Source organism: Notolepis coatsorum, assembly GCF_963971535.1.
Source record: "Notolepis coatsorum genome assembly, chromosome: 13".
NCBI lineage: Eukaryota > Metazoa > Chordata > Actinopteri > Aulopiformes > Paralepididae > Notolepis > Notolepis coatsorum.
Genome location: NC_140177.1, coordinates 16,732,625 through 16,756,427, shown reverse-complemented (window position 1 = coordinate 16,756,427; position 23,803 = coordinate 16,732,625). Strand labels below are relative to the sequence as shown.

At 40.2% G+C, this 23,803-nt stretch overlaps 1 protein-coding gene across 2 annotated transcripts in view; it reads right to left on the bottom strand.

Annotated features, from left to right (window-relative positions):
- Positions 1–22,900, bottom strand: part of LOC311238788 (polypyrimidine tract-binding protein 2-like) — a 51,678-nt gene extending 28,778 nt beyond the window's left edge. For both annotated transcript variants that reach the window (XM_084326983.1, XM_084326984.1), the window contains exons 1-8: positions 22,856–22,900; positions 17,770–17,805; positions 16,702–16,865; positions 15,157–15,228; positions 12,902–12,973; positions 12,536–12,694; positions 9,442–9,552; positions 711–882 (exon numbers count right to left, since the gene is read on the bottom strand). In XM_084326983.1, the coding sequence (XP_084183109.1) occupies positions 711–882; positions 9,442–9,552; positions 12,536–12,694; positions 12,902–12,973; positions 15,157–15,228; positions 16,702–16,865; positions 17,770–17,805; positions 22,856–22,862 (793 nt within the window). In that variant the 5' untranslated portion in view covers positions 22,863–22,900. The remainder of the gene's footprint in view (positions 1–710; positions 883–9,441; positions 9,553–12,535; positions 12,695–12,901; positions 12,974–15,156; positions 15,229–16,701; positions 16,866–17,769; positions 17,806–22,855) is intronic.
- Positions 22,901–23,803: the final 903 nt, after the last annotated feature.

Sequence of the window (23,803 nt, the reverse complement as noted above, 5' to 3'; positions counted from 1 at the left end):
GGGTCATCAAAGAGAAGTCGCCTATTCTCAGTCCTTGCCCCACAATGGTGGAATGAACTACCCACCCCAGTTAGGACAGCCAAATCACGTCCAATCTTTCGCCGTCGACTAAAGATGCACTTCTTCAACCATTATCTGAATAAAAAAAAAAATATATATATATATATATCTAACCCTAACTAACCGTACTGTCATGCACTTGTCCTAATAATCTAACCTACACTGTAGCACTCAACACTTTGATGAACATTGTTGCTCAGCTGATAGAGTTGTGCCCTTCCTGATGGCTTGTCGTACAGAACTTGTAAGTCGCTTTGGATAAAAGCGTCAGCTAAATGACTAAATGTAAATGTAGTGACATAGTTGTAGTAATCAGTACTGGACTGTACTGTACAGTACTGTAGCTGCTAGGGCTGGACCTCCGGACTTGAATTATGCTGCACTGTTTCCATGTCCCCTACCACTGCACTTTTTACTTTTTACAGTCTTATTGTTGTCTCACTGTTCTGTCCTGTCTTGCACTTTACTTATAATTATTTATTATTTATTACTGTTGTATTGTTCTAAATTGTGTAACGCATGCACTGTAATCGTCAAATCAAGTTCCATTTGTACTGCAATATGGTGAATAAAGTAATCTGAAGAGTAGTGATATAGTTGTAGTAATCAGTAGTGACATAGTTGTAGTAATCAGACAGACGGGTGTTTACCTAGTAGAGAGTTGTGGTCTTTGTTTCCAGAATCTCCGTCTCCTGCTGGCAGGTCTGGTCTGGTATAATCTCTGCTCTTATCGTTGTTGTACTTCACATTCAGAGACACCAGCTTACTGAAGTCAATCCTCAGAGTACAGCAGGAGTTATAGATGTTCTGACCATCCAGAGACTAGAGACAGAGAGAGACACAGAGTACAGCAGGAGTTATAGATGTTCTGACCATCCAGAGACTAGAGAGACACAGAGTACAGCAGGAGTTATAGATGTTCTGACCAGTGGCGTCGTTAGCCCTGGGCTTCCGGGGCTTTAGCCCCGGATGTTTTTCTCCTAGCCCCGGATCTTAAAAAAAAAAAAATTGTTTACATTTTATTTTTATTTTTTTGATGGCAGCATCCCCATTGTCTGTGCTGAATGTTTGTTAGTGTTTGGTATTTTTCTTTGGTTTTTAGTACTTTTAAACATCGATTTTTAGCAAGTAGTAGTTTTCATTTGATCCTATATTATTTTTTCATTCACCGATTTGTGGACTTTTTTTTTGTGTCTTGAAAGGCGCATTATAAATAAAATGCATTATTATTATTAGAGTTGTTCCGATACCGATACCAGTATCGGAAATGCCGCCGATACTGCCTAAAATGCTGGTATCGGTATCGGCGAGTACCCTCTAATTCTGCGCTCCGATACCATACGACGTAATTTATCAACAACACTGCGGTCTGCTGAGTTAGCATTATAAAATAAACATGTTTTTAACCGACCGTGAATTAAAGTGTCAATGCTGTTTGTCATTTTAACAGCAGATACTTTCTTAAATGCCATCCTCCCGACAGAGCGGTGTTGACGGGGAGCTCTGATGGGTTCGCTTGGTGGTGTTATTAGCATTGAACAGCTAACCGAAAGCTAGCGTTAACTAACGTTAAAGTTTTAGCTTTAACGTTACCTTGGCTAAAGTTGGGGCTATTCATAATCCAGCAATAATGGCTGCAGACCTGCAAGCAAAGTACAGCAAGTTGGCAAAGGAGTATTCATTTCACATTTTCACCAGTAACGTTACAGTCTTTCCATCTACCGGTAGCTCATGCTAGCTAACCTAGCTCACGTTAACGTCGTCACTGATCGACCACCTCGCGTACACAATTAATGACATGTTGCGGACAGCCATATCGGTGACAATGTTTAGCTTTTAGTACCAAATGATAAGAGTCTGAGGCGGAGTCTCAAAAGAGAATGTTGAATATTTATTGTGCAAAAATCACAACAGCTACTTAAACGGAGCCTTGTGAAAGCAAGTGCAGCAACGAATAATGTCCGTGTGGAACTAATGTGCCAACAACCTTTCCGTGGGTGAACTCATTGAGTTTTCAATTACTGATACTAATCTATACAATCACCTGTTGTTGAATAAATACCATTACTTTATAGTTATTACTAAAAAACAGTATATATATAAAACAGTAGCTGTATATATATTAAAAAAAAGTTTTATAATTTATATACATTTTATTTTATTTTTAATGTATGCACTGGTATCGGATCAGTATCGGTATCGGCCGATACCCAAAGCTTAGGTATCGGCCGATACCCAAAGCTTAGGTATCGGAATCGGATCGGGAAGGAAAAAATGGTATCGGAACATCTCTAATTATTATTATTATCATCATCCAGGAGGGAAAATACACTTTGGATAGTAGGACTGCATCTCTGCCTGTCCTGGCCAGGAAACACTTTGCAACTGTGATCTCATCTGGCAGTAGTTAGATATTGTAATGTGTGGCGAGGGGTTGCAGCAATTCCACTGAGAGAAACTGGTCTGAGGCTGGATAACATGCCTGTATGCCTCTCATACGTTGTTCTCCAACTCATGAGAACCTGCTCTCAAGCTCTTGCAGCATTCTGTCGAGGACTGGATAGAACAGTCTCTGTCTCAGCTGATCTCCATGAGGTCTGAGCTTGTGCCACAAGATGACTCAACTACATACTCGTCCATCCTTTTCTGCTTCCTCCTTTGGCTGGTAGTATGTTCCTCAATCCCAAGGCCATTACATATGGCCTTTGTCCTGTCATACATGTCCACTGCCATCTCTGAGGTGCGATAACCTTTGAGTGTGTCCTGCACTGTGCTTTTAAATAGTACAGATAGGTATTGAAGATGTGCACTTTAACGCAGCAGCACCTGGAGCCATCCATACCCATGTCCAGTGTCCACTGACAAAGACATGCTCATGATACTGTGATAAACTATAATAAACTTTAATCGAACCCTGGTTCATTTCCTCGGATAGTCCGGTTGGTTTGGGGTGGTGTGAAAGCTCATTCACTCTTGCAAGTGAACCCTGCTGCGGTTCATTTGAGATGTGAATGCAAAGCGGACCAAAGGCAGGAAAAGACCCCAAAATCTAACCTTATTTTTATGAGAAGACTGAAACATTATGTATATAATTTTTTCGATTGCTTAAGCACGATTTTGAAAACAGGGCCCGGTGTTTCAAAACACTACACACAATTAGCACAACCACACACACAATTATCAGAACAACTCAGATCCTTTGCTAAATTAAACACAAACTATACACTAAGGTCGCTTTCACACAGGGGCTGTTTGGTCCGGACTATCGGACCAGAATTCGATAGTCCGGTTTTTCGGGTTTGTGTGAATGCGCGTCGAACTCGGTCCGCGGACCAAATACACAAACTCTGGTCCGACCAAAAACATAGGTCTCGGTTCGCTTCATCGGACCAAACGCGGACCAAATATAGGAAGTGCTTATTATTACCACTGCGCGCGGCATTTACTGCAAAACAAGCACACTGCATCTATCTCTCTATCTATCTATATCTAACTGTGCATCTTGGGTAGAGGGAAGAAAAAACACAGCTTATTATATTATTACCGAGGCGCTCGGCATTCACTGCAAAGCAAGCACACTGTACACATATGGGCAGAAGACCAAATAAAACAGCTACTTGTGGGTAGGGCTGGGCGATATGACGATATTATATAAATATCGGGTACAGTTCATTAACGATACACTTTTTAAACGTATCGTGGATATCGTGATGTTTTGCCCAAGAGGATTGTGTCGCGTCAATCTGGTCCACACGTTAAAACTTTTGAACAACGCCGCCCCACACACACGCACTACTGCATCAGTTACTACTTATGATTAACAAATGCATTCGTTTTGTGGCATTAACGTTATATAGTTACACGTTCAATAAAATCAGCGTATTTACCCGAACATAGCAACGTCCCGAGGACAACCTAGATAGATAGCAAGTAGGGATGCTCGATATTGGCTTTTTTACCGATACCGATATTCCGATATTGTCCAACTCTTAATTTCCGATACCGATATCAACCGATATCAACCGATACCGATATATGCAGGGTTTCCCCGTCCAAAAAACGGAATAATTTCAGGTAACTAATAATTTCACTGGATATATATATAACAAATATTGTTATTGTTTTTTTTTTGTTTTTAAACCGATACCGATATTTTCCGATATCACATTTTACTGCCGATATCGGCCGATAATATCGGTCGGCCAATAATATCGGACATCCCTAATAGCAAGCATTACTGTTCATATCTCAGCCCGTGCTGAGTAAGTTGTGCCCATTCTGCGGTCTGTTAATAAAGTTTTCAATCAGACAGATGTATGGAAAGGCTTTTATTATAACATTCGTTGCAGTAAAATCATTATGCCTCGTTTAGTCATCTGCGGAGCGCTGGTAATCTACTCGTCGACCGCGGGGAGCTACAGTAACGTTGTTGTTGTTGAGCTCTCGTCAAAATCAATGGCGGACAAAAGCGGAAGTAAAACATGAATACGCGCTTGCAGATTGGTGCTAAGAACAGCAGGGCGGGTGCAAGCGGTGTGACGTAATTGGCAGACTCGACTGTCAATCAAAATTATTCTGTTTGCCGTCTGAATGAATGAATGATTGAAAACTTTATTAACAGTTTGCAGAATGGGTAAAATACAGTACAGCTCAATACAACAGTGGACTGGAGGATGAAGACCAGAAAAAGACTTTCGTTTTTTTTACATAAGGGTCCTCTATTTTCAATTCATCAAAACATTTAGAGACATACAAATATACAGTTGTTTCACAAATATACAGTAGTTTCATAAAAATGCTATTGATTGATTGATTTAAAACTTTATTAACATATTGCAGAATGGGTACAGTACAGCTCATTGCTGTTAAGGGGATGCAGACCAGAGAAAGACTTTAGCCTTGTTTACATCAGGGTCCACCATTTTCAATTCATCATATTTCATATCTAAATCATATAATATCTCATTGCTAAATATATGCAATATATAATCCAATAATCTAAATCTAATATATAATATAAAAATGCTAAATGCATGGGTATTTTATTTTGTCTTTAATGTTGGCTTGCAAACTCAAATACTGTCTTGGTAAGCCTCATAATGAATTGTTTGGGGGAAAAAAGAAAACATTGTGATGTGTATCGTGTATCGCCGAAAGGTCAGAAAATATCGTGATATCATATTTAGGCCATATCGCCCAGCCCTACTTGTGGGCACTCATAAAAACAACGCAGTGTACAAGTTGTTTAGCGAGAGGATGGTGGTAATGGGCTTCAATAGAACAATGGATCAATGTCACGTCAAAATAAAAAACTCTGCCTCTGCTGATCTGGAGGGCTTGCAGTCCACACACAGACACACGCGCGCACACGGGCTCGCAGCCACACACACACACATTTCCGTCCAATAGACGAGCACCCTTTTCGACCGCGTGACATTGTTCAGAAAGTTCGGTGCGCCTCACAAATTGCTATGTGAACGCAGACGAACCAAATGAATGACAATGTTGCAACTTCACCACCAGAACCGCACCGAGTCCACCAAAACTATATGGGAAAGCGACCTAATTTATAAAAACTACATTTTGTTACCATATATGAAACACACGTTTCATATGACTTAATTCTGTTTGAACCAGTTACACACTGCTGTGCTTAACCTAAAACACATTTAGCAATTCTACTTCTCAGTGATTAGAGTACTGTAAGTGAAGTACACAGAGAATGTGCAAATATACAATAAATTCACCAAACACTACACAAGACCAATGCTGTAGACTGATGAAAATATAATTTATTTATCTCCATATACCCAAATCAATGATGCAGAATGATGACAAAGACAAAATGTCTCTCCATATACCCAAATCAATGATGCAGACTGATGAAAATATAAATTCTCTCCATATAGCCAAATCAAGTCAACATTTCAACATGGAGAATCACAACAAAACATGTCCCAGTTGTCATGCTACTACAGTGTGCATAACACAGTAAGCTCAGCAAATATCAGACAAACATAAAATACTGTATCCAGTACAGGTTAAAATTACAGTAAAACAAAAACAAATAGAAAAAATGTAAATACATAGTACAGAAAATACTAGACATTATCTCTTTGCCTAGCTGGATCTGGCAAGAGATTTTTTTTGTTGCGATTCTCCATGTTGACTGATTTGGGTATATGGAGAGACAATTAATATTTTCATCAGTCTGCATCATTGGTTGTCTTGTGTAGTGTTTGGTGAATGTATTGTATATTTTCACATTCTCTGTGTACAGTACTTCACTCTCCTTCCATTTTGGTTGAAGACAGGTGAACTCACCTGCTGCATTTTTATAGTGCTTAAACCTGATTGGTGTATCTACAATTAACCCTTTGAACGCCAGGGTTAAATTCATAATTTACCATCCCTCGCCAGCCCTATTTAACATGGAGAAGTTCCCCTTCTTTGCAGGGCTATAACTTTTTAAATTGTATTGCTAAATTGACATTACCATGGCCCATTCAAAGTCCTATATCTATTGTTCAGGGTGTAGCAACGTTATACTTTTTCATTCACATATTCATACTAAAATACGGTCTAAAGTATAAGTATGTTTTTATCGTTTTCTGCAGCTTTCTCCAGAACGTGATTTAAAGCCCTAAATGCATTATATTGATGATTGTATACAGTTTGATAGCAATCGGCACGAGATAAAAAAATTCAAATGGACGTACTTCTAGAAGTTACTACGTATGATCTGATGTTGACCGGATGGGCGGGGGGTCGTTTATAATTCCGTGGGCAACGTTATATCATTCATGTAGTGTGGGTGATATGATCATTGGAGCAGTTAGTATAGAAGACATTACAAAATAACGCTGAAACTCACCGTAGCTTCCTCTCGCCGTTGGGAGATGAGCGTGGAACAGAATTTTTTCTATTATGGGATGTGAAAATACCCGATCCATTTCCAGGTTGTATAATAGTATATACGTCCAAATCATGTTGTTTATCGAGTTATTGGCAACGGATCGATATCCATTGTGTCGAGCTCGAGTCCCGGGACCTATAGCGAGTGATCGGACCAAATTGAAATGAGCACCAGCTTCTACTTCCCCGTTTCTTCCCTGGGCGATCTGCCGATCGGCCACCAGATGGCGCTCTTGAACCGTTAAGAGAGTTGACAGGGGCTCACCAATACATATAATGTCTCCGGGGGAGAAATATGATTTCGATCACAGATTTTTGAAATATTGATATCAAAGACCCTGTCCAGCGTCATCGGCAGAATAAGCATGGCGGGAATGACGTGTTTCAGCATCAACAGCGATTAAAGGGTTAAGCAATGGTGTGTTTGTGCATCTGATTGCTGTGTTTAACCAATTGGCTCATATGTGTGGTAATTTGACATTCTATGTGTAATGTAATGCAAGTGTGTTTAGTGTTTTGCAAATCACTGTGTGTATTGTTTTGCAAAAAGTGAGGCTGACTTTGTGCTTATAGGGGTGCAAATCTGGGCCTATGTTTTGCTCCTTGAGTGTAAGGTTTTGATAATTGTGTAATACTTTTGATTTGATCGTTTATGCAATCGAAGAAAACTGTAAAGGCTAGAGATGAACTGTTTATTTCTTTTGTACATAGGCTGTGCATAATGTTTGTTTGTTTATTTGCTTATGTGTATGATTCTTAACTGTGTTTTTATTTTGTTATTGGTGTATATGTGTGTATGTATGTATACATGTATATATATATGTATGTATGTATGTATGTATATGTGTATATATGTATATTTGTACTCTCGTTGGGGCCTCTTGGACCATATCAATGTTCTATCTGGCTAAATAAAGGTTAAATAAATAAGAAACTGATGATTTGGTCCTGTTAACTTTGAATTTTCTATGGGGACTGCCCAGATCACTCTCATGGACCTGGACCTCACTTTAAAAAACTCTAATCTAGTTCTTCAGTATTCGTCTCTAATTACTCTAAAATTGCGTATTTGTGTGTAAAAAAAAGGGGGGGGGGGGGCTGAAGCCCCCAATGTTTTCTAAGCCTAAAAACGCCCCTGGTTCTGACCATCCAGAGACTAGAGACAGAGAGAGACACAGAGTACAGCAGGAGTTATAGATGTTCTGACCGTCCAGAGACTAGAGACAGAGAGAGACACAGAGTACAGCAGGAGTTATAGATGTTCTGACCGTCCAGAGACTAGAGAGACAGAGTACAGCAGGAGTTATAGATGTTCTGACCGTCCAGAGACTAGAGACAGAGAGAGACACAGAGTACAGCAGGAGTTATAGATGTTCTGACCGTCCAGAGACTAGAGAGACAGAGTACAGCAGGAGTTATAGATGTTCTGACCGTCCAGAGACTAGAGAGACAGAGTACAGCAGGAGTTATAGATGTTCTGACCGTCCAGAGACTAGAGACAGAGAGAGACAGAGTACAGCAGGAGTTATAGATGTTCTGACCATCCAGAGACTAGAGACAGAGACAGACAGAGAGAGAGATCCATAGAGATAGATCGAGATCGAGAGAGACACAGATAGAGACAGAGGACAGCAGGAGGTATAGATGCTCTGACCATCCAGAGACTAGAGAGACACACAGAGAAGAGATGTTGACAAAATTACAGAGACAGACAGATGAAGAGCGGCAGAGAGAAAGACAGACAGATGGAGAGAAAGAGAGACAGACCGAGAAAAAGAGACACAGACAGACTTTGAGAGCCAGAGCAACAGACAAAGAGAGATAGAGAGACACATGGAGTGCATGAGAGTTTAGTTTGCTGGGTGGAACGTTTACAAGAATCACCACCTCGGTTTTGGATTTAAATGCAGCAGAGCAGACATTCATGACTAATGTTAACTGAACTTAGTATTCAGACATTCATGACTAATGTTAACTGAAGTTAGTATTCAGACATTCATGACTAATGTTAACTGAACTTAGTATTCAGACATTCATGACTAATGTTAACTGAACTTAGTATTCAGACATTCATGACTAATGTTAACTGAAGTTAGTATTCAGACATTCATGACTAATGTTAACTGAAGTTAGTATTCAGACATTCATGACTAATGTTAACTGAACTTAGTATTCAGACATTCATGACTAATGTTAACTGAACTTAGTATTCAGACATTCATGACTAATGTTAACTGAACTTAGTATTCAGACATTCATGACTAATGTTAACTGAACTTAGTATCTTATTCTTAGTGTTGAAGGACAGTCAATGGAAATAGTCAAAGACCAGTTATAAAAAGCACTCCATACACTGGAGTGATGTATTAGACTACAGCAAAGGGTTCTACAGTACCAAAGTAAACCCAGGAGTGATGTATCAGACTACAGCAAAGGTGGTTTGTGTGTGTATGGTTGTGTATGTACCAGTTTAGATTGCTGGGCGTTGACTGGGTCGCTGTACTGGAGCAGAGCCTGGAACTGGTTGTTCTTAGTGAAGGTTATGATCTTCATCACCGTCCCAAACTTACTGAAGATCTACGATAGAGAAACAGAAGCATCAACACATTAACACATCATACCAACATCTATATGGTAGTATAACAAGGGTAGTCTAGTATAAAAGGTATAAAAGGGGTAGTATAGTATAAAAGGGGTAGTATAGTATAAAAGGGGTAGTATAGTATAAAATAGATAGTCTATTATAAAATAAATAGTCTAGTATAATGGGCAGGGCCGCCTCAGGGGGTGTGCGAGCAGTGCGGTCGCACAGGGCCTCGCGGGAAGGGGGGCCTCGCAAAATTAAAAAAAATTAAAAAAAAATATTTTTTATTTATTATTATTTTTATTTGTATTTTTAATTTTTTTTGCGAGGCCCCCCTTCCCGCGAGGCCCTTTTTCATCACAGACCTAAAATCTAGTTTTGCTTATATGCTTATATATTTCACATTAGACACGTTTGTAGAATGTGTCTGACTTGTTCCTGGGTCTGCAGACATACTCACTATTGGAGCTCAGCCTCTGGGGCTCTGCAGCAGACATACTATTGGTGTCAACGAAGGGAGTGGTTACTTACAAGTTACATCATGTGTAGTACGCCGGCGTGAGTCAGCTGCGTTTGACTATTTCGCGCATGCAGCTTTTGACTATTATGCTTAGTTATGCCAGTCAAGACGAATAAAGAGGTCGGTCATTATCAGTCGGTCGGTCACCAAGGAACGTTGACGAAAGGCCTCTCGCTGGCGGGACAAATGGCCGGAGCCTTGTCATGGTATAGCCATGATGATGTCGGCTAGTAGCTAGCTTAGCTAAAGGCTAACTAGCGTTAGCTAACCTAGAGACAGCGCATACAGCCAAGATGAAGAGGATGGTCGTTTGGCAGATGAACTTCGTCAACTCCACGCGGTTGTCTCCATCCTCTTGGACGTTTGGTGAGTTTTTAACCTATTCTATTAACTCTATTCTATTCCCGCCGTGGACATCTCTCTCTCTCTCTCTGGAGCTAAACTGGCCGACTAGCTGTTGTAGTACTACTAGTAGCTAACAGTGTGTGGCCTGGTGTCAGCACCTGTATGTAGCCGCATAGCTTGCTTCTGCGTTAGCTAATGGTTAGCGATAGCCTGGTTGAGCTAACTGTTAGCCAGTTAGCCGTTTAGCTACGACGTTAGCTGCCGGCTGCGCTCGGCTGGGAACGTTCGTTTGATGCTATCAGTTAGCCTTGAGTTAGCTGTTAGCTTGTGCTACGACCATTGACATTAGCCGTGAGAATAGCAGGGGGTTATTTTTGTCCCGCCAGCGAGAGGCCTTTCGTCAACGTGGAGACCTGTGTTGCGGCCTTTCGCCCTGCGTTCCTTGGTGCAGGTAAGATTAATGAAAATCATGACATTACCCCACTCTTCCTTCCTTCCCCTCCCGAATGTTTTGTTAATAACGATGTTTTTTTCCAGGCAAAACATATGTTACTTCACAACATTTGGAGATACGACATGTGCTGTGTGTGAATTCATTGTCTTGGTCGTTTGTGTAGCTTGGGTAGCGTTGGGCCGTTGGCCAAAGCTGTGTGTGGCCTGGTGTCAGTAGCCTACCTGGCTAGCCTTTAGCTGTCGGCCATTGGCTCCTTGCTGCTTTGTTTTCTCTGGTATAGACCCTCTTCTCTTTGGATTTAAGTGTTGATCTTTGTCCTTTTGGATCTATGTATATTCATGTTGCCTTTGTGAAGTTATCTTTTCCTTCTGTTTTGTTCTTTCATTAAAAGTTGAATATCCTTTAGGGGGTCATCTTTGCTTATCTCTCTCATACATGCTCTCTCTCTAACACACATGCTCTCTCTCTCTCTCTCTCTCTCTCTTTCTAACACACAGTCTGCCTATGGCGGCCTTTCTCGATGGCTAGGCTGTGCTCGCTGAGTCTGTACCTAGTCAAGGATCTTCAGTCACAGTGCTCAGGTATTCTGCCACTGTGTACTCTCTGTTTAGGGCCAAATAGCATTTCAATTTCTTTCCAATGTGTCTCTCTCTCTGTACACTGTATATTGACTGTAGAACGGGAGCTCTCTCTCGCTCTCTCTCTTGCTATATGTTGACTGTATCATGCCCAGCCTCGGGCAGCGCTATTATTATTATTATCGCGTTTAAATCTCGCACAGGGCCTCGCATTTCTCCCAGGCGGCCCTGATAATGGGGTAGTATAAAAGTGGCAGTATAGTATAAAAGCCATGGCATTTAATAGATTTGGATATTCATGATGACACATAGTTACTTATGTGCCATCGTTGCCGTGGAAATGGCAGACGTTCAATGTCAAAACATGCGCAACATGTCATGTGTGCAATGAATTAATGAATCACGTTAGAAAAATAAAGCCAAGACTAAAGTTTAGCTGGTAAACACACGTACAGGTTGCTAATAGACATTTGCGTACAGGTTGGCAGGTCTGTATTATATATTAGTACCAGTTATATTTATACATTTAATATAATATTAGTACCCGTTATATGTATACATTTAATATAATATTAGTACCAGTTATATTTATACATTTAATATAATATTAGTACCAGTTATATTTATACATTTAATATAATATTAGTACCAGTTATATTTATACATTTAATATAATATTAGTACCCATTATATTTATACATTTAATATATTAGTAACTTTTATACATTTAAAATAATATTAGTACAAAGTTATATTTACACATTTAATATAATATTAGTAACCGTTATATTTATACATTTAATATAATATTAGTAACTTTTATACATTTAATATAATATTAGTACCAAGTTATATTTACACATTTAATATAATATTAGTAACCGTTATATTTATACATTTAATATAATATTAGTACCCATTATATGTATGCATTTAATAAAATATTAGTACCAGTTATATTTATACATTTAATATAATATTAGTACCTGTGCCTCTCTTAGTACCAGTTATATTTATACAGTTAATATAATATTAGTACCGGTTATATTATACATTTAATATAATTATATAATTAGTACCTGTTGCAAGACATCCAGAGTGACGGGGTAAAACATGTTGTCGATGATGATGCGCAGGACGGGGCTGGGGGGCGGAGCCAAGTCCAGGACTCCAGTATCAGAGGAGGGAGAGCTTCCATCCTGTACTGCTGACACCGCCTGCAGCACCGCCTGGGCCCTCTGGGGGGATAAAACGAACACAATCAAGACCCCACTTTACAGTTCAACAACCAGCCATGCAATGAAAATACAAACAGTGATTAGTGTAATAATTAGTAATAATAATAATAATAATAATAATAATAATAATAATAATAATAATAATAATAATAATAATAATAATAATAATAATAATAATAATAATATAATAAGTGAATAGGGACTGACCGAGTTGAGAGCAGAATCAGTCTTCAGTTCCTTGTGGTTTGAGTACTGGATGAAGACAGGAGTGTTTCTGACCTGCACACAAGGGGGGGGGGGGGGGGGGGAATATATATATATATACACACACTGCAAAATACACATTTAATGGGGACAAACATGTTTCTAATGGGTCCAGTATTGAGGGAGATCTGTTACATTGATGTTTTCCTTGGGGATAGGACTCTGTTGTGTTGTTGAATTAAAGTCACTCTAATGAAATCTCCCCTTGAGAAAATATGCGACCAACAGATTCTTTGGTATCACAGGTTTATTGATATAAACAGTTACTTGTCTAGTTCTAGTCTCGTCTCTTGGTTGTTTCTGTTCGTGTCTAGTCTGTTGTTTCTGTTCGTGTCTAGAGTCTGTTGTTTCTGTTCTTGTCTAGTCTCTTGGTTGTTTCTGTTCGTGTCTAGTCTCTTGGTTGTTTCTGTTCGTGTCTAGTCTGTTGTTTCTGTTCTTGTCTAGTCTCTTGGTTGTTTCTGTTCTTGTCTAGTCTCTTGGTTGTTTCTGTTCGTGTCTAGTCTCTTGGTTGTTTCTGTTCTTGTCTAGTCTCTTGGTTGTTTCTGTTCTTGTCTAGTCTGTCGTTTCTGTTCTTGTGTAGTCTGTTGTTTCTGTTCTTGTCTCTTGTCATCTAGTATCTTGGTTGTTTCTGTTCTTGTCTAGTCTGTTGTTTCTGTTCTTGTCTCTTGTCATCTAGTATCTTGGTTGTTTCTGTTCTTGTCTAGTCTGTTGTTTCTGTTCTTGTGTAGTCTGTTGTTTCTGTTCTTGTCTAGTCTCTGTTGTCATCTAGTATCTTGGTTGTTTCTGTTCTTGTCTAGTCTGTTGTTTCTGTTGTCGTCTAGTATCTTGGTTGTTTCTGTTCTTGTCTAGTATCTTGGTTGTTTCTGTTCTTGTCTGTCTATAGTATCTTGGTTGTTTCTGTTCTTGGCTCCATTTATGTTCTTTTCTAGTCTGTCGTTTCTGTTCTCGTCTAGTCTCGGTTATTTCTGTTCTTGTCTCCGTTTCCGTTCTTGTCTAGTCTGTTGTTTCTGTTCTTGTCTAGTCTGTTGTTTCTGTTCTTGTCTAGTCTGTTGTTTCTGTTCTTGTCTAGTCTGTTGTTTCTGTTCTTGTCTAGTCTGTTGTTTCTGTTCTTGTGTAGTCTGTTGTTTCTGTTCTTGTGTAGTCTGTTGTTTCTGTTCTTGTCTAGTCTGTTGTTTCTGTTCTTGTGTAGTCTGTTGTTTCTGTTCTTGTCTAGTCTGTTGTTTCTGTTCTTGTGTAGTCTGTTGTTTCTGTTCTTGTGTAGTCTGTTGTTTCTGTTCTTGTGTAGTCTGTTGTTTCTGTTCTTGTGTAGTCTGTTGTTTCTGTTCTTGTGTAGTCTGTTGTTTCTGTTCTTGTGTAGTCTGTTGTTTCTGTTCTTGTGTAGTCTGTTGTTTCTGTTCTTGTGTAGTCTGTTGTTTCTGTTCTTGTGTAGTCAGTTGTTTCTGTTCTTGTGTAGTCTGTTGTTTCTGTTCTTGTGTAGTCTCTGTTTTTTCTGTTCTCGTCTAGTCTCCGTTGTTTGTTCTTTTTTTTTTATCCACTTTTTTCTCCTCTTTTTCTATTTTTTCTCCCATCCCAATTTAGCCGTGCCAATTCTCCCCTCCCCTGTCTTGAACGTTGCTTGCATGTGCCCCCCACTGGCCGGTTGTAGGGAGGATAGAAGCGCATCACATGTCCCCTCCGATACATGTGGAGGCAGCCAGTCGCATCTTTTCACCTGCCAGCGCGGACTCTCATTTTGCAAGGAGTAACAGGTAGGAGGCTCACACTGCCCCGCCATTTTCCTGTCTCTGCTGTGCTGTAGGAGTCGCTGTTTACAATGTCCAGATTACCACCCATCGACTTCCCACCCGCTAACTCTGCCAATTGAGTTAGTATGACGGCCGGACCAAGCCGGAGGCAACGCCGACAGCCGGATTCGATACCGGTGTCTCGTGCGTTGGTGACGAGCGCAATATCAGCTGCGCCACCCAGCCGCCTTATTGTTTCTGTTCTTGTCTAGTCTGTTGTTTGTTCCTAACGAAAACAGTTACAATATCCTTAAGCTGAGCAGTGGATACTCTCAACTCCGTGCCAAGATCTTCTTCCCTGCCACTTCCATAGCGCCAAGACATGGCATATTCTATGCATTGTATTTTTCTCCCTTTTCTCGTACTTTTCATATAATGAATGATTACAATATATAACAGTGTACTAGGCCTGACCTGTGCTGATACAGTGATGTAGTAATTGACCATAGTAATGGCTGCTTCCTCTGTAGACAGCTCCAAGAAGGCCTGGAACACACAGAATCACACATTAGTAATAGCAGTAGTCTTAATAACCGTATTATCAGTAGTAGTGGCAGTAGTAGTAGTAGTAGCAGCAGCAGGAACAGTAGTAGCAGCAGTAGTAGTATTATCAGTAGTGGTATTAGTAGTAGTAGGAACAGTAGCAGCAGCAGTAGTATTAGGAGTAGTAGCAGCAGCAGTAGTAGTAGCAGCAGTGGCAGTAGTAGTGGTATTAGTATTAGTGGCAGTAGTAGCAGGAACAGAAGTGGTATTAGTCATAGTAGCAAGAACAGTAGTAGCAACAGCAGTAGTAGCAACAACAGCAACAGTAGTAGTAGGGCTGCACAATTAATCGATCGCAATTCATAGATCTATGCAATCTCATTTCTAAATTATGATGATTTTTTTAACAGAAAAATACATTTGATTCACATTTTAGCAAGAATCGTGCAGCCCTAAGTAGTAGCAACAACAGCAGTAGTAGCAACAACAGCAGTAGGAGTAGCAACAACAGCAGTAGGAGTAGCAACAACAGCAGCAGGAGTAGCAACAACAGCAGTAGGAATAGCAACAACAGCAGTAGGAGTAGCAACAACAGCAGTAGGAGTAGCAACAACAGCAGCAGGAGTAGCAACAACAGCAGTAGGAGTAGCAACAACAGCAGTAGGAGTAGCAACAACAGCAGCAGGAGTAGTAGCAACAGTAGTTCAAAACATACAGTTGATACAACTAGGCCTATTCCAAAATAGTACATTTCAATATTAAGTATTTTTAAGTTAACCTCTTAAGCCCTAGCCATATTTTCAGAAAATTCACCTAAAAGTACATACCCAAGTAAATGGAAGATTGCTCCACTTCTACAACGTCCATTTGCATGTCATTGGTATCTACGGACATCTATGGACCTCAGGGAATGTATTCCCAGTGTCAGAAATATTGTGTCTGACCATAGATGTCCCTAGATACAAAGAACATGCAAATGGACCTTGTAGAAGTAGAGAAATCTTCTATTTTCTTGGGTATGTACTTTTAGGTAAATCTTCAGTAAATATAGCTAGAGCTTAAAGGGGAACTCCAACATTTTGGGAAATTAGCTTATTTAACATCTTCCCTGGAGTTAGACAAGAAGATACCTACCCTTTTTTCTCTGTGCGTGCATTTAGCTTTGGGAATAGACGCTCCGTTAGCATAGCTTAGCTTCATCACTGGAAGTGAGGCAGATCCGTACTTCCAGTGATGAAGCTAAGCTATGCTAACGGAGCGTCTATTCCCAAAGCTAAATGCACGCACAGAGACAAAAAAGGTATGTATCTTCTTGTCTAACTCCAGGGAAGATGTTAAATAAGCTAATTTCCCAAAATGTTGGAGTTCCCCTTTAACAGGTTAATGCGTTATCCAGGAACTCTTGTTCTTCTCATCATACGTTTCATATGCCATTTATTATTTTAGTACGATAATAAATAAACTAAAATCAGACACCTGGTTCTTGCCCTTCAGCATGAGGATGTTGGTGACCTTGCCGAACGGGAGGCCCAGAGCGATGACCTCGGTCTCCGACACCTCGTTGGGGAGCTTCCTGATGTGAAGAACTCTGGAGGGCGGAGCCTCGTCCAGGCGCTGCTTCTTACTGTCACTGCCGTTAGCTACACACACACACACACAAACACACACACCAGGGCCCAGTAATGTCCAGGGGTCAGGACGCATGTTCAGCTCACACTGACTGCTTGGGACTGTTGTCGCTTTCTGAATATGAATTCAGGAACGCACGTATAACGCAATGGACACATATCCTTTATACTCAGAATTATACTCATTATTATCCTACTATGCTCGTTATTATCTTACTATGCTCATTATCATCTTACTATGCTCGTTATTATTTTACTATGCTCATTATTATCTTACTATGCTCATTATTATCTAAATATGCTCGTTATCATCTTACTATGCGTGTTATTATCTTACTATGCTCATTATTATCTTACTATGCTCGTTAGAACCCTAGAAAACGTGGGTCTCGGCTCGCTTGCAAGTGAACCCTGGTGCGTTTGTTTCAAATGTTGCTTTCATTACGTATAAAGTACATGTACATTACAGTGAAATGCTTGGTTCTGTATGAGCCCGAGAATGTGCTTTCACAGTAAAAAAAAATTTAAATAAAAAGTAAGTAAAAGAGGAATACAAAAGGATTTGATCATAAAAGAGGTTAGTGAGGGTATCTGGGGGTTTCAACAAGTTCAATTTAAGACATTTTAATACCACTTAGAGCAGAATTGAATACCAATTTCACAACAATACTAGCTAATTATTGCTAGATTATTATTGTTATTATTTTAGCTGGTACGGTAGAAATAGCCAAATAATGTCATGATACTAAACAAATACCTTACATGCATAATTCAGGTGACAGTAGCCTAGACAGTGGCATAGAATACATTACTGACAGTGAATTGGAAAATAATAAGTATAGTATTTCATAACATTTGTGCAACAAGCTATGGTGGGAGATCACATTATTTTCTGTCGACATATATCATCTCTTACCTTGCGGTGCATCTGGATTCGGGAGATCACGAGATTCTGTGTAACAAACCATCTGGTGCATCAGGTTATATAATCTCCTGGTTTTAATTAACTTGTATAGTGACATGAATGAAATCAGGCTTTGTATGGAGAACAGTGTTGCCAGATTACACTGAGAAGCCGCATTTTAAACTATGTTGAATTATTCCTACACATCCTGGCAACCCAGAGTTTGATAGAGATTAAGGTTAGATAAAGGTTGTATAGAGGTTAAGGGTAGATAGAGGTTAAAGGTAGATTTATGTTAAGGTTATATAGAGACGTTATGGTTAGATAGAGGTTAAAGGTAGATGGAGGTTAAGGGTAGATAGAGGTTATGGGTAGGGCTGACCTTCAAAGCTTTTTTTGGCAATCGAAGCTTCGAGGCCAAGCTTCGATTTTAATTCGAAGCTTCGATATTTTTTTTTTTTTTTTATCTTATGTTGTGGGACTTGTACAGCACTTTGGTAAACTTTGTTGTTTTTAAATGTGCTCTATAAATAAAGTGGATTGGATTAATTAATTAAGTAGCACCTTTCGTGACTGTGACGCAGCCAACAAGGTTTCACTCGGCTGCGCTGCCTGGGTGCAGTGGGGCTGCTCTCACAGCCAACGACATGACATTACATAATAATGTTGCAACCGTTGTCTATCAAGCAAACAATTATATTATATTTAATTTATAATTATATCAGACAATGCACCTACAAAAGCAGATGATTACAATTAAATTAGCCAACTTGGTGACACATTAGTCATAGCAGCATAGGCATAGCCTTATTAATGTTTTGTGTGGCGTCGCCGTCGTGTACAACGATACTTACGTTTTTTAGGTGATTTGACAAAGTTGTTGAAGAGTTGTGATATGCCATTTTCTTCTGGCATATCTGGCACTCTGCTTTTTGGGCATTGTCTTTGCATATTTTAAAGTGTAACCAGACGTCTGATGACTTCTTCGTCGACATGTCTGCTGCACATGTCCTTGTTGTTTTCAACACAGATAATCTCCACGTGCTTGTTGTAGAGAGGTGGAGTCGAGGCGGCGCTTACCTTCGTTTCATTGGAATGGAGGCGCAAGACATGAGGCAAAAAAAGATTTAAAAAAAATCTTTTTTTTTTTACTCAGTTTTTTTTTTATGTTCGCAGCTTGTGCCATCGAACGAAGCTTCGAAGTATTTAAGACGGCCATAGTTATGGGTAAATATATGTTAAGGTTAGATAACAAATTTTTTTTTATGTTCGCAGCTTGTGCCATCGAACGAAGCTTCGAAGCTTCGAAGTATTTAAGACGGCCCTAGTTATGGGTAAATATATGTTAAGGTTAGATAGATGTTAGGGGTAGATTTATGTTAAGTTTAAGGTTGGATAGAGGTTAAGGTTAGATAAAGATTAAGGGTAGATCTATGTTAAGGTTAGATAAAGGTTAAGGGTAGATATATGTTATGGTTAAGGTTAGGTTAAGGGTAGATCTATGTTAAGGTTAAGGTTAGATAGATGTTAGGGGAAGATGTATGTTAAGGTTATGGTTAGATAGAGGTTATGGTTAAATAGAGGTTAAGGTTAGATAGAGGTTAACACTTTCAACGCCAGGGATTAGCCTTATCCTCGTAGCTAGAGCGCCAGCTATCTAGAGCCTATTTTCACTGTGCGTCACGATGTTTGCAGAGCTATATCTATATTCTATATTATAGCTATGGATACATTACTATGGTCATTTGACAGTAACCATCTTCTGTCCAATATGCAAAAAAAATATATTTTATTCATGAATACATTTGCGCGTTATCTCGTGGTGAATATTGTATAGTTTCAGACAGGGTTAGAAATTAAAAAAAAAATTCAAGGGCTTTTTTTGCCCCCCTTAATTGATTTTCGGGGGCTTTTTTTGTATTTCGGGGGCACTGAATTTTTATGATAAACGGTAGGGGTGGGACGGTTCACAAAATGGACGGTTTGGGTCGTATCACGATTTTGGGGTCACGGTTTTCAGTTCGATATACGTTAATTTTTATTCAAAAAAAATGTAACACTCAAATCTAAACATGCTTCTCATTTATTAAAAATAAAATAAAAGGTTTACAGTGTTTACAGCCTTAAATAATGTTTGGCACACAAAGACCGAACTGACTGAAAAATATATTGTCAAAGTATTAACTTAGTGCAAAGAAACAATATGCTCAGCCAGCACTAGACTTTCCTTTCTTTAATATAAACACACAAAAACAATGTCAACCATGTTTAAATTCCCTGATTGTGAGTTCTTAATGGAAAGACTCGTTTTCTGCTTGAAATTATTATGTTTCTGTCTACATTTATTTAGACTAACATTATTTAAATATTGAGTGCAACTGTGGTGGATTACGTAATTCGGTGAGTTGGAACCATCTATGGGTTGGCGCGGGTCCCCACGGACATTTTAGCGTGTGGCACCTTCAGCTCCGGTAACGTTAGGAGGAGTTCATAACATCAACATGCAGTGGGACAGCGGTAATAGTCCCGGTTGGAGTTAGTAAAACACAGTTGTATGTTAGCCTTCTTGGATGTTGAATAAACGCCTATCATTGTCTTTAAACACCCCGCCTCTCAGACTCCCATTTCCTCCTCTGCTACAGTAGCTAGTAGTAGCTACGGTGACATTTCATTGACTGTACAGTATTAGCTTGCGGGCTGCGTCGGGCTACCATAGTTAAAACGTGCGTTGTTTTGTACAAACTGCTAACGCTATGGCAAGATGTGTGTATGCCTATGCCTCTCTTCTCCCTCTACACTAAATCACTGGGTAACATTATCACGTCTCATGGCTTCTCCTACCATTGTTATGCCGACGATACTCAACTCTTCCTCTCCTTCCCTCCCTCAGATATCCACGTCTCTGAGCGGATCTCGGCCTGTCTGTCCGACATCTCCGCCTGGATGACGTCCAACCACCTCAAACTGAACCTAAGCAAAACAGAATTGCTCCACCTGCCGGCCAAATCCTCCCCCCTAACCGACCTTTCAATCAGTCGAGAATGCAGCTGTGACTGCGTCCCCGACCGCCAAGAACCTTGGTGTTGTCCTCGACGACCAGTTGAACTTCTCTGCTCACATCGCAGCGACGACCAGAACCTGCCGATTCCTCCTGAGCAACGTCAGAAGGATCCGCCCCTTCCTGACAAAAGAAGCCACCCAACTCCTCGTCCAATCAACAGTCATCTCCCGCCTCGACTACTGCAATGCACTGCTCGCTGGCCTCCCGGCCACTGCCACTAAGCCTCTTCAACTCATTCAGAACGCAGCGGCACGCCTGATCTCAAACCTACCGAAGTCGGCCCATGTCACCCCACTTCTTAGGGACCTGCACTGGCTCCCCATTGCTGCACGAATCCGCTTCAAGGCCCTCGACCTAGCATACCGTGCGGCAAAGGGAACCGCTCCCGCCTACCTCCGGTCAATGGTGTCTAACTACACACCCTCAAGACCCCTACGCTCTGCATCTTCTGGCCGCCTCAGACCTACTCCTATCCAAGCTCCGGGAGGGTCATCAAAGAGAAGTCGCCTATTCTCAGTCCTTGCCCCACAATGGTGGAATGAACTACCCACCCCAGTTAGGACAGCCGAATCACGTCCAATCTTTCGCCGTCGACTAAAGACGCACTTCTTCAACCATTATCTGAATTAAAAAAAAAAAAAAAAAAAATCTAACCCTAACTAACCGTACTGTCATGCACTTGTCCTAATAAACTAACCTACACTGTAGCACTCAACACTTTGATGAACATTGTTACTCAGCTGATAGAGTTGTGCCCTTCCTGATGGCTTGTCGTACAGAACTTGTAAGTCGCTTTGGATAAAAGCGTCAGCTAAATGACTAAATGTAAATGTAAATGTAAATGTAATGTTAATGGCTATGTTTTTAAAGTCGTAATGAAGATTGATTTATATTGTGCGTGCCATTTTTACACAAACTGACTAGCACCTGGCTGCAGCTGGACCCTATTGGGCTGCAGTGCTGCCGCTGCCTGCAGCCAGTGCAGAACACCGGCTCCGCCAAATTATTTTTTTTATTTGCGCGTCATCTGAACCGTACGATACACAGACGCTCCATTACTGGATAAATATATATATATAATTAGTAAACTGTCGGGGGCATTAAGTGCCCCCCTTAACTGATTTTCGAGGGCATTTTGTCCATTTTCAAGGGCATTATGCCCCAAGCCCCCGTTAATTTCTAACCCTGGTTTCAGAACGATCCCGGCTAATTCCAGAAAGCTGCGTAAAGGGGCGCTATGTGAATTTTTGAAGTTTTTCGCCTGGACACGCTAATATTCCCAAATCAAATGTATATAATAGGTATTGTTTCATCATGAATGCATCAAAGGGGGGGGGGGTTTGATTATTTGATCGTTTTGAACACCACAAATGCTGATCGGCCTGATCGGTATGAAATCATTGCAGGATCAAGCTGGAATTGACGTCAGATGTTCCTTACCTTAGATCGGGCTTATTCCAAAAAGAATATTCCAACTGTCTGATCGCGATTTCCAGTATTGATGTTCATCTGGTCCCGGACATAATGTGGCACAAGTTATCCATCGAGGGGCATTGGACGCGTTTCCAAGTGTGAACCGCTAGACTTGCCTGAACCAAAATTATGCGCCCGGAGGGGTTTAGATAACATGCGGTCTGGAACAGGCTTTTAAGCGTTCTCGATACTGCCGCCTAGCCGGTTTTGGCCGGTATAGCACTTTTTGGGTCTCTAGATGGCTTTCACTCGTAACATATAGGTCCGTGAGTGTAATATTGATATTAAGATCGAATAAAAGAAAAAACGATCTAAAAACGTATATATACGTTTATGGCGCTGAAACGTTGGCAAGCAAACACGTATATATATACACGTGGTTGGCCGTGAAAGTGTTAAGGGTAGATATGTTAAGGTTAAGGTTAGATAGAGGTTATGGGTAGATTTATGTTAAGGTTATGGTTAAATAGAGGTTAAGGGTAGATAGAGGTTAAGGTTAGATAGAGGTTATGGTTAGATAAAGGTTAAGGGTAGACTGAGGTTAAAGGTAAGAGGTAAACTTACCAGTCATGGGAGGGCTGTCAGAATACAGGTTGAGCTCATCTGAACTCCTCTGGAACAGAAAATACACAACAGGTGAGACATTTACCACATGATGTGCTACCACGTCTACCAGATAACAATATAATACTACCCTGTCTACCACGTAACAACAACAATATAATACAATGTAATACTACCCTGTCTACCACGTAACAACATTGCTAGGGGTGCACCGATATGAAAATTTGCGGCCGATACCTATATTTGTGGCAAAAAACCTTTTTTTACTTTTTTTTTTAAACTACTGTATATTTCTATGTCTCTAAATGTTTTGATGAATTGAAAATGGAGGACCCTTATGTAAAAAAGCCAAAAGTCTTTTTCTGGGCCCCGTTCCCCGTACCTGGCTAACTGAGTTAGCCGGATAATTTTCAGCATAGCTTGACTTAAGCCAAACCTTTCCGTTCCCCGAAGTTGGATTTTCTAAATCACCATGGTAACAGATCAGAAAGTTTGAACCTGGTCGAGGGCAGGGTTTAGTTCAGTTAGCTGGATAACCTGCATGGCCACGCCCTCGCAAAGAAATGCCAGCTCGCTTCCTGAAATAATTCTCACAGTCTAGATCCCATTATACGATTCTGAATTATGTTTTTGTGCTTCATTTTCCTAGAGGGGGCTTTTGAAATGTATAATAGAACTAAATGCTGATAATAAATCATATTCAGCCTATAGATTTACTTTGTCCTAAATAAAATAATGCATGTCATATACGGCGCTCGGAGTCGCGATACACGCTGCATGTGGTTATTTTAATAAGGCGCATTGCAAATGTGAATCCCGCTGGGATATTTTTAATGAATGAAACCTATCGGCCGTTTGGCTCTGATTAGTTTCATATATTCTCCGCTGTAGATTTGCTTAACGGAGCGCCCGGATTGTGTTTCATTCAAGCATAAAATTGAAGTGTCT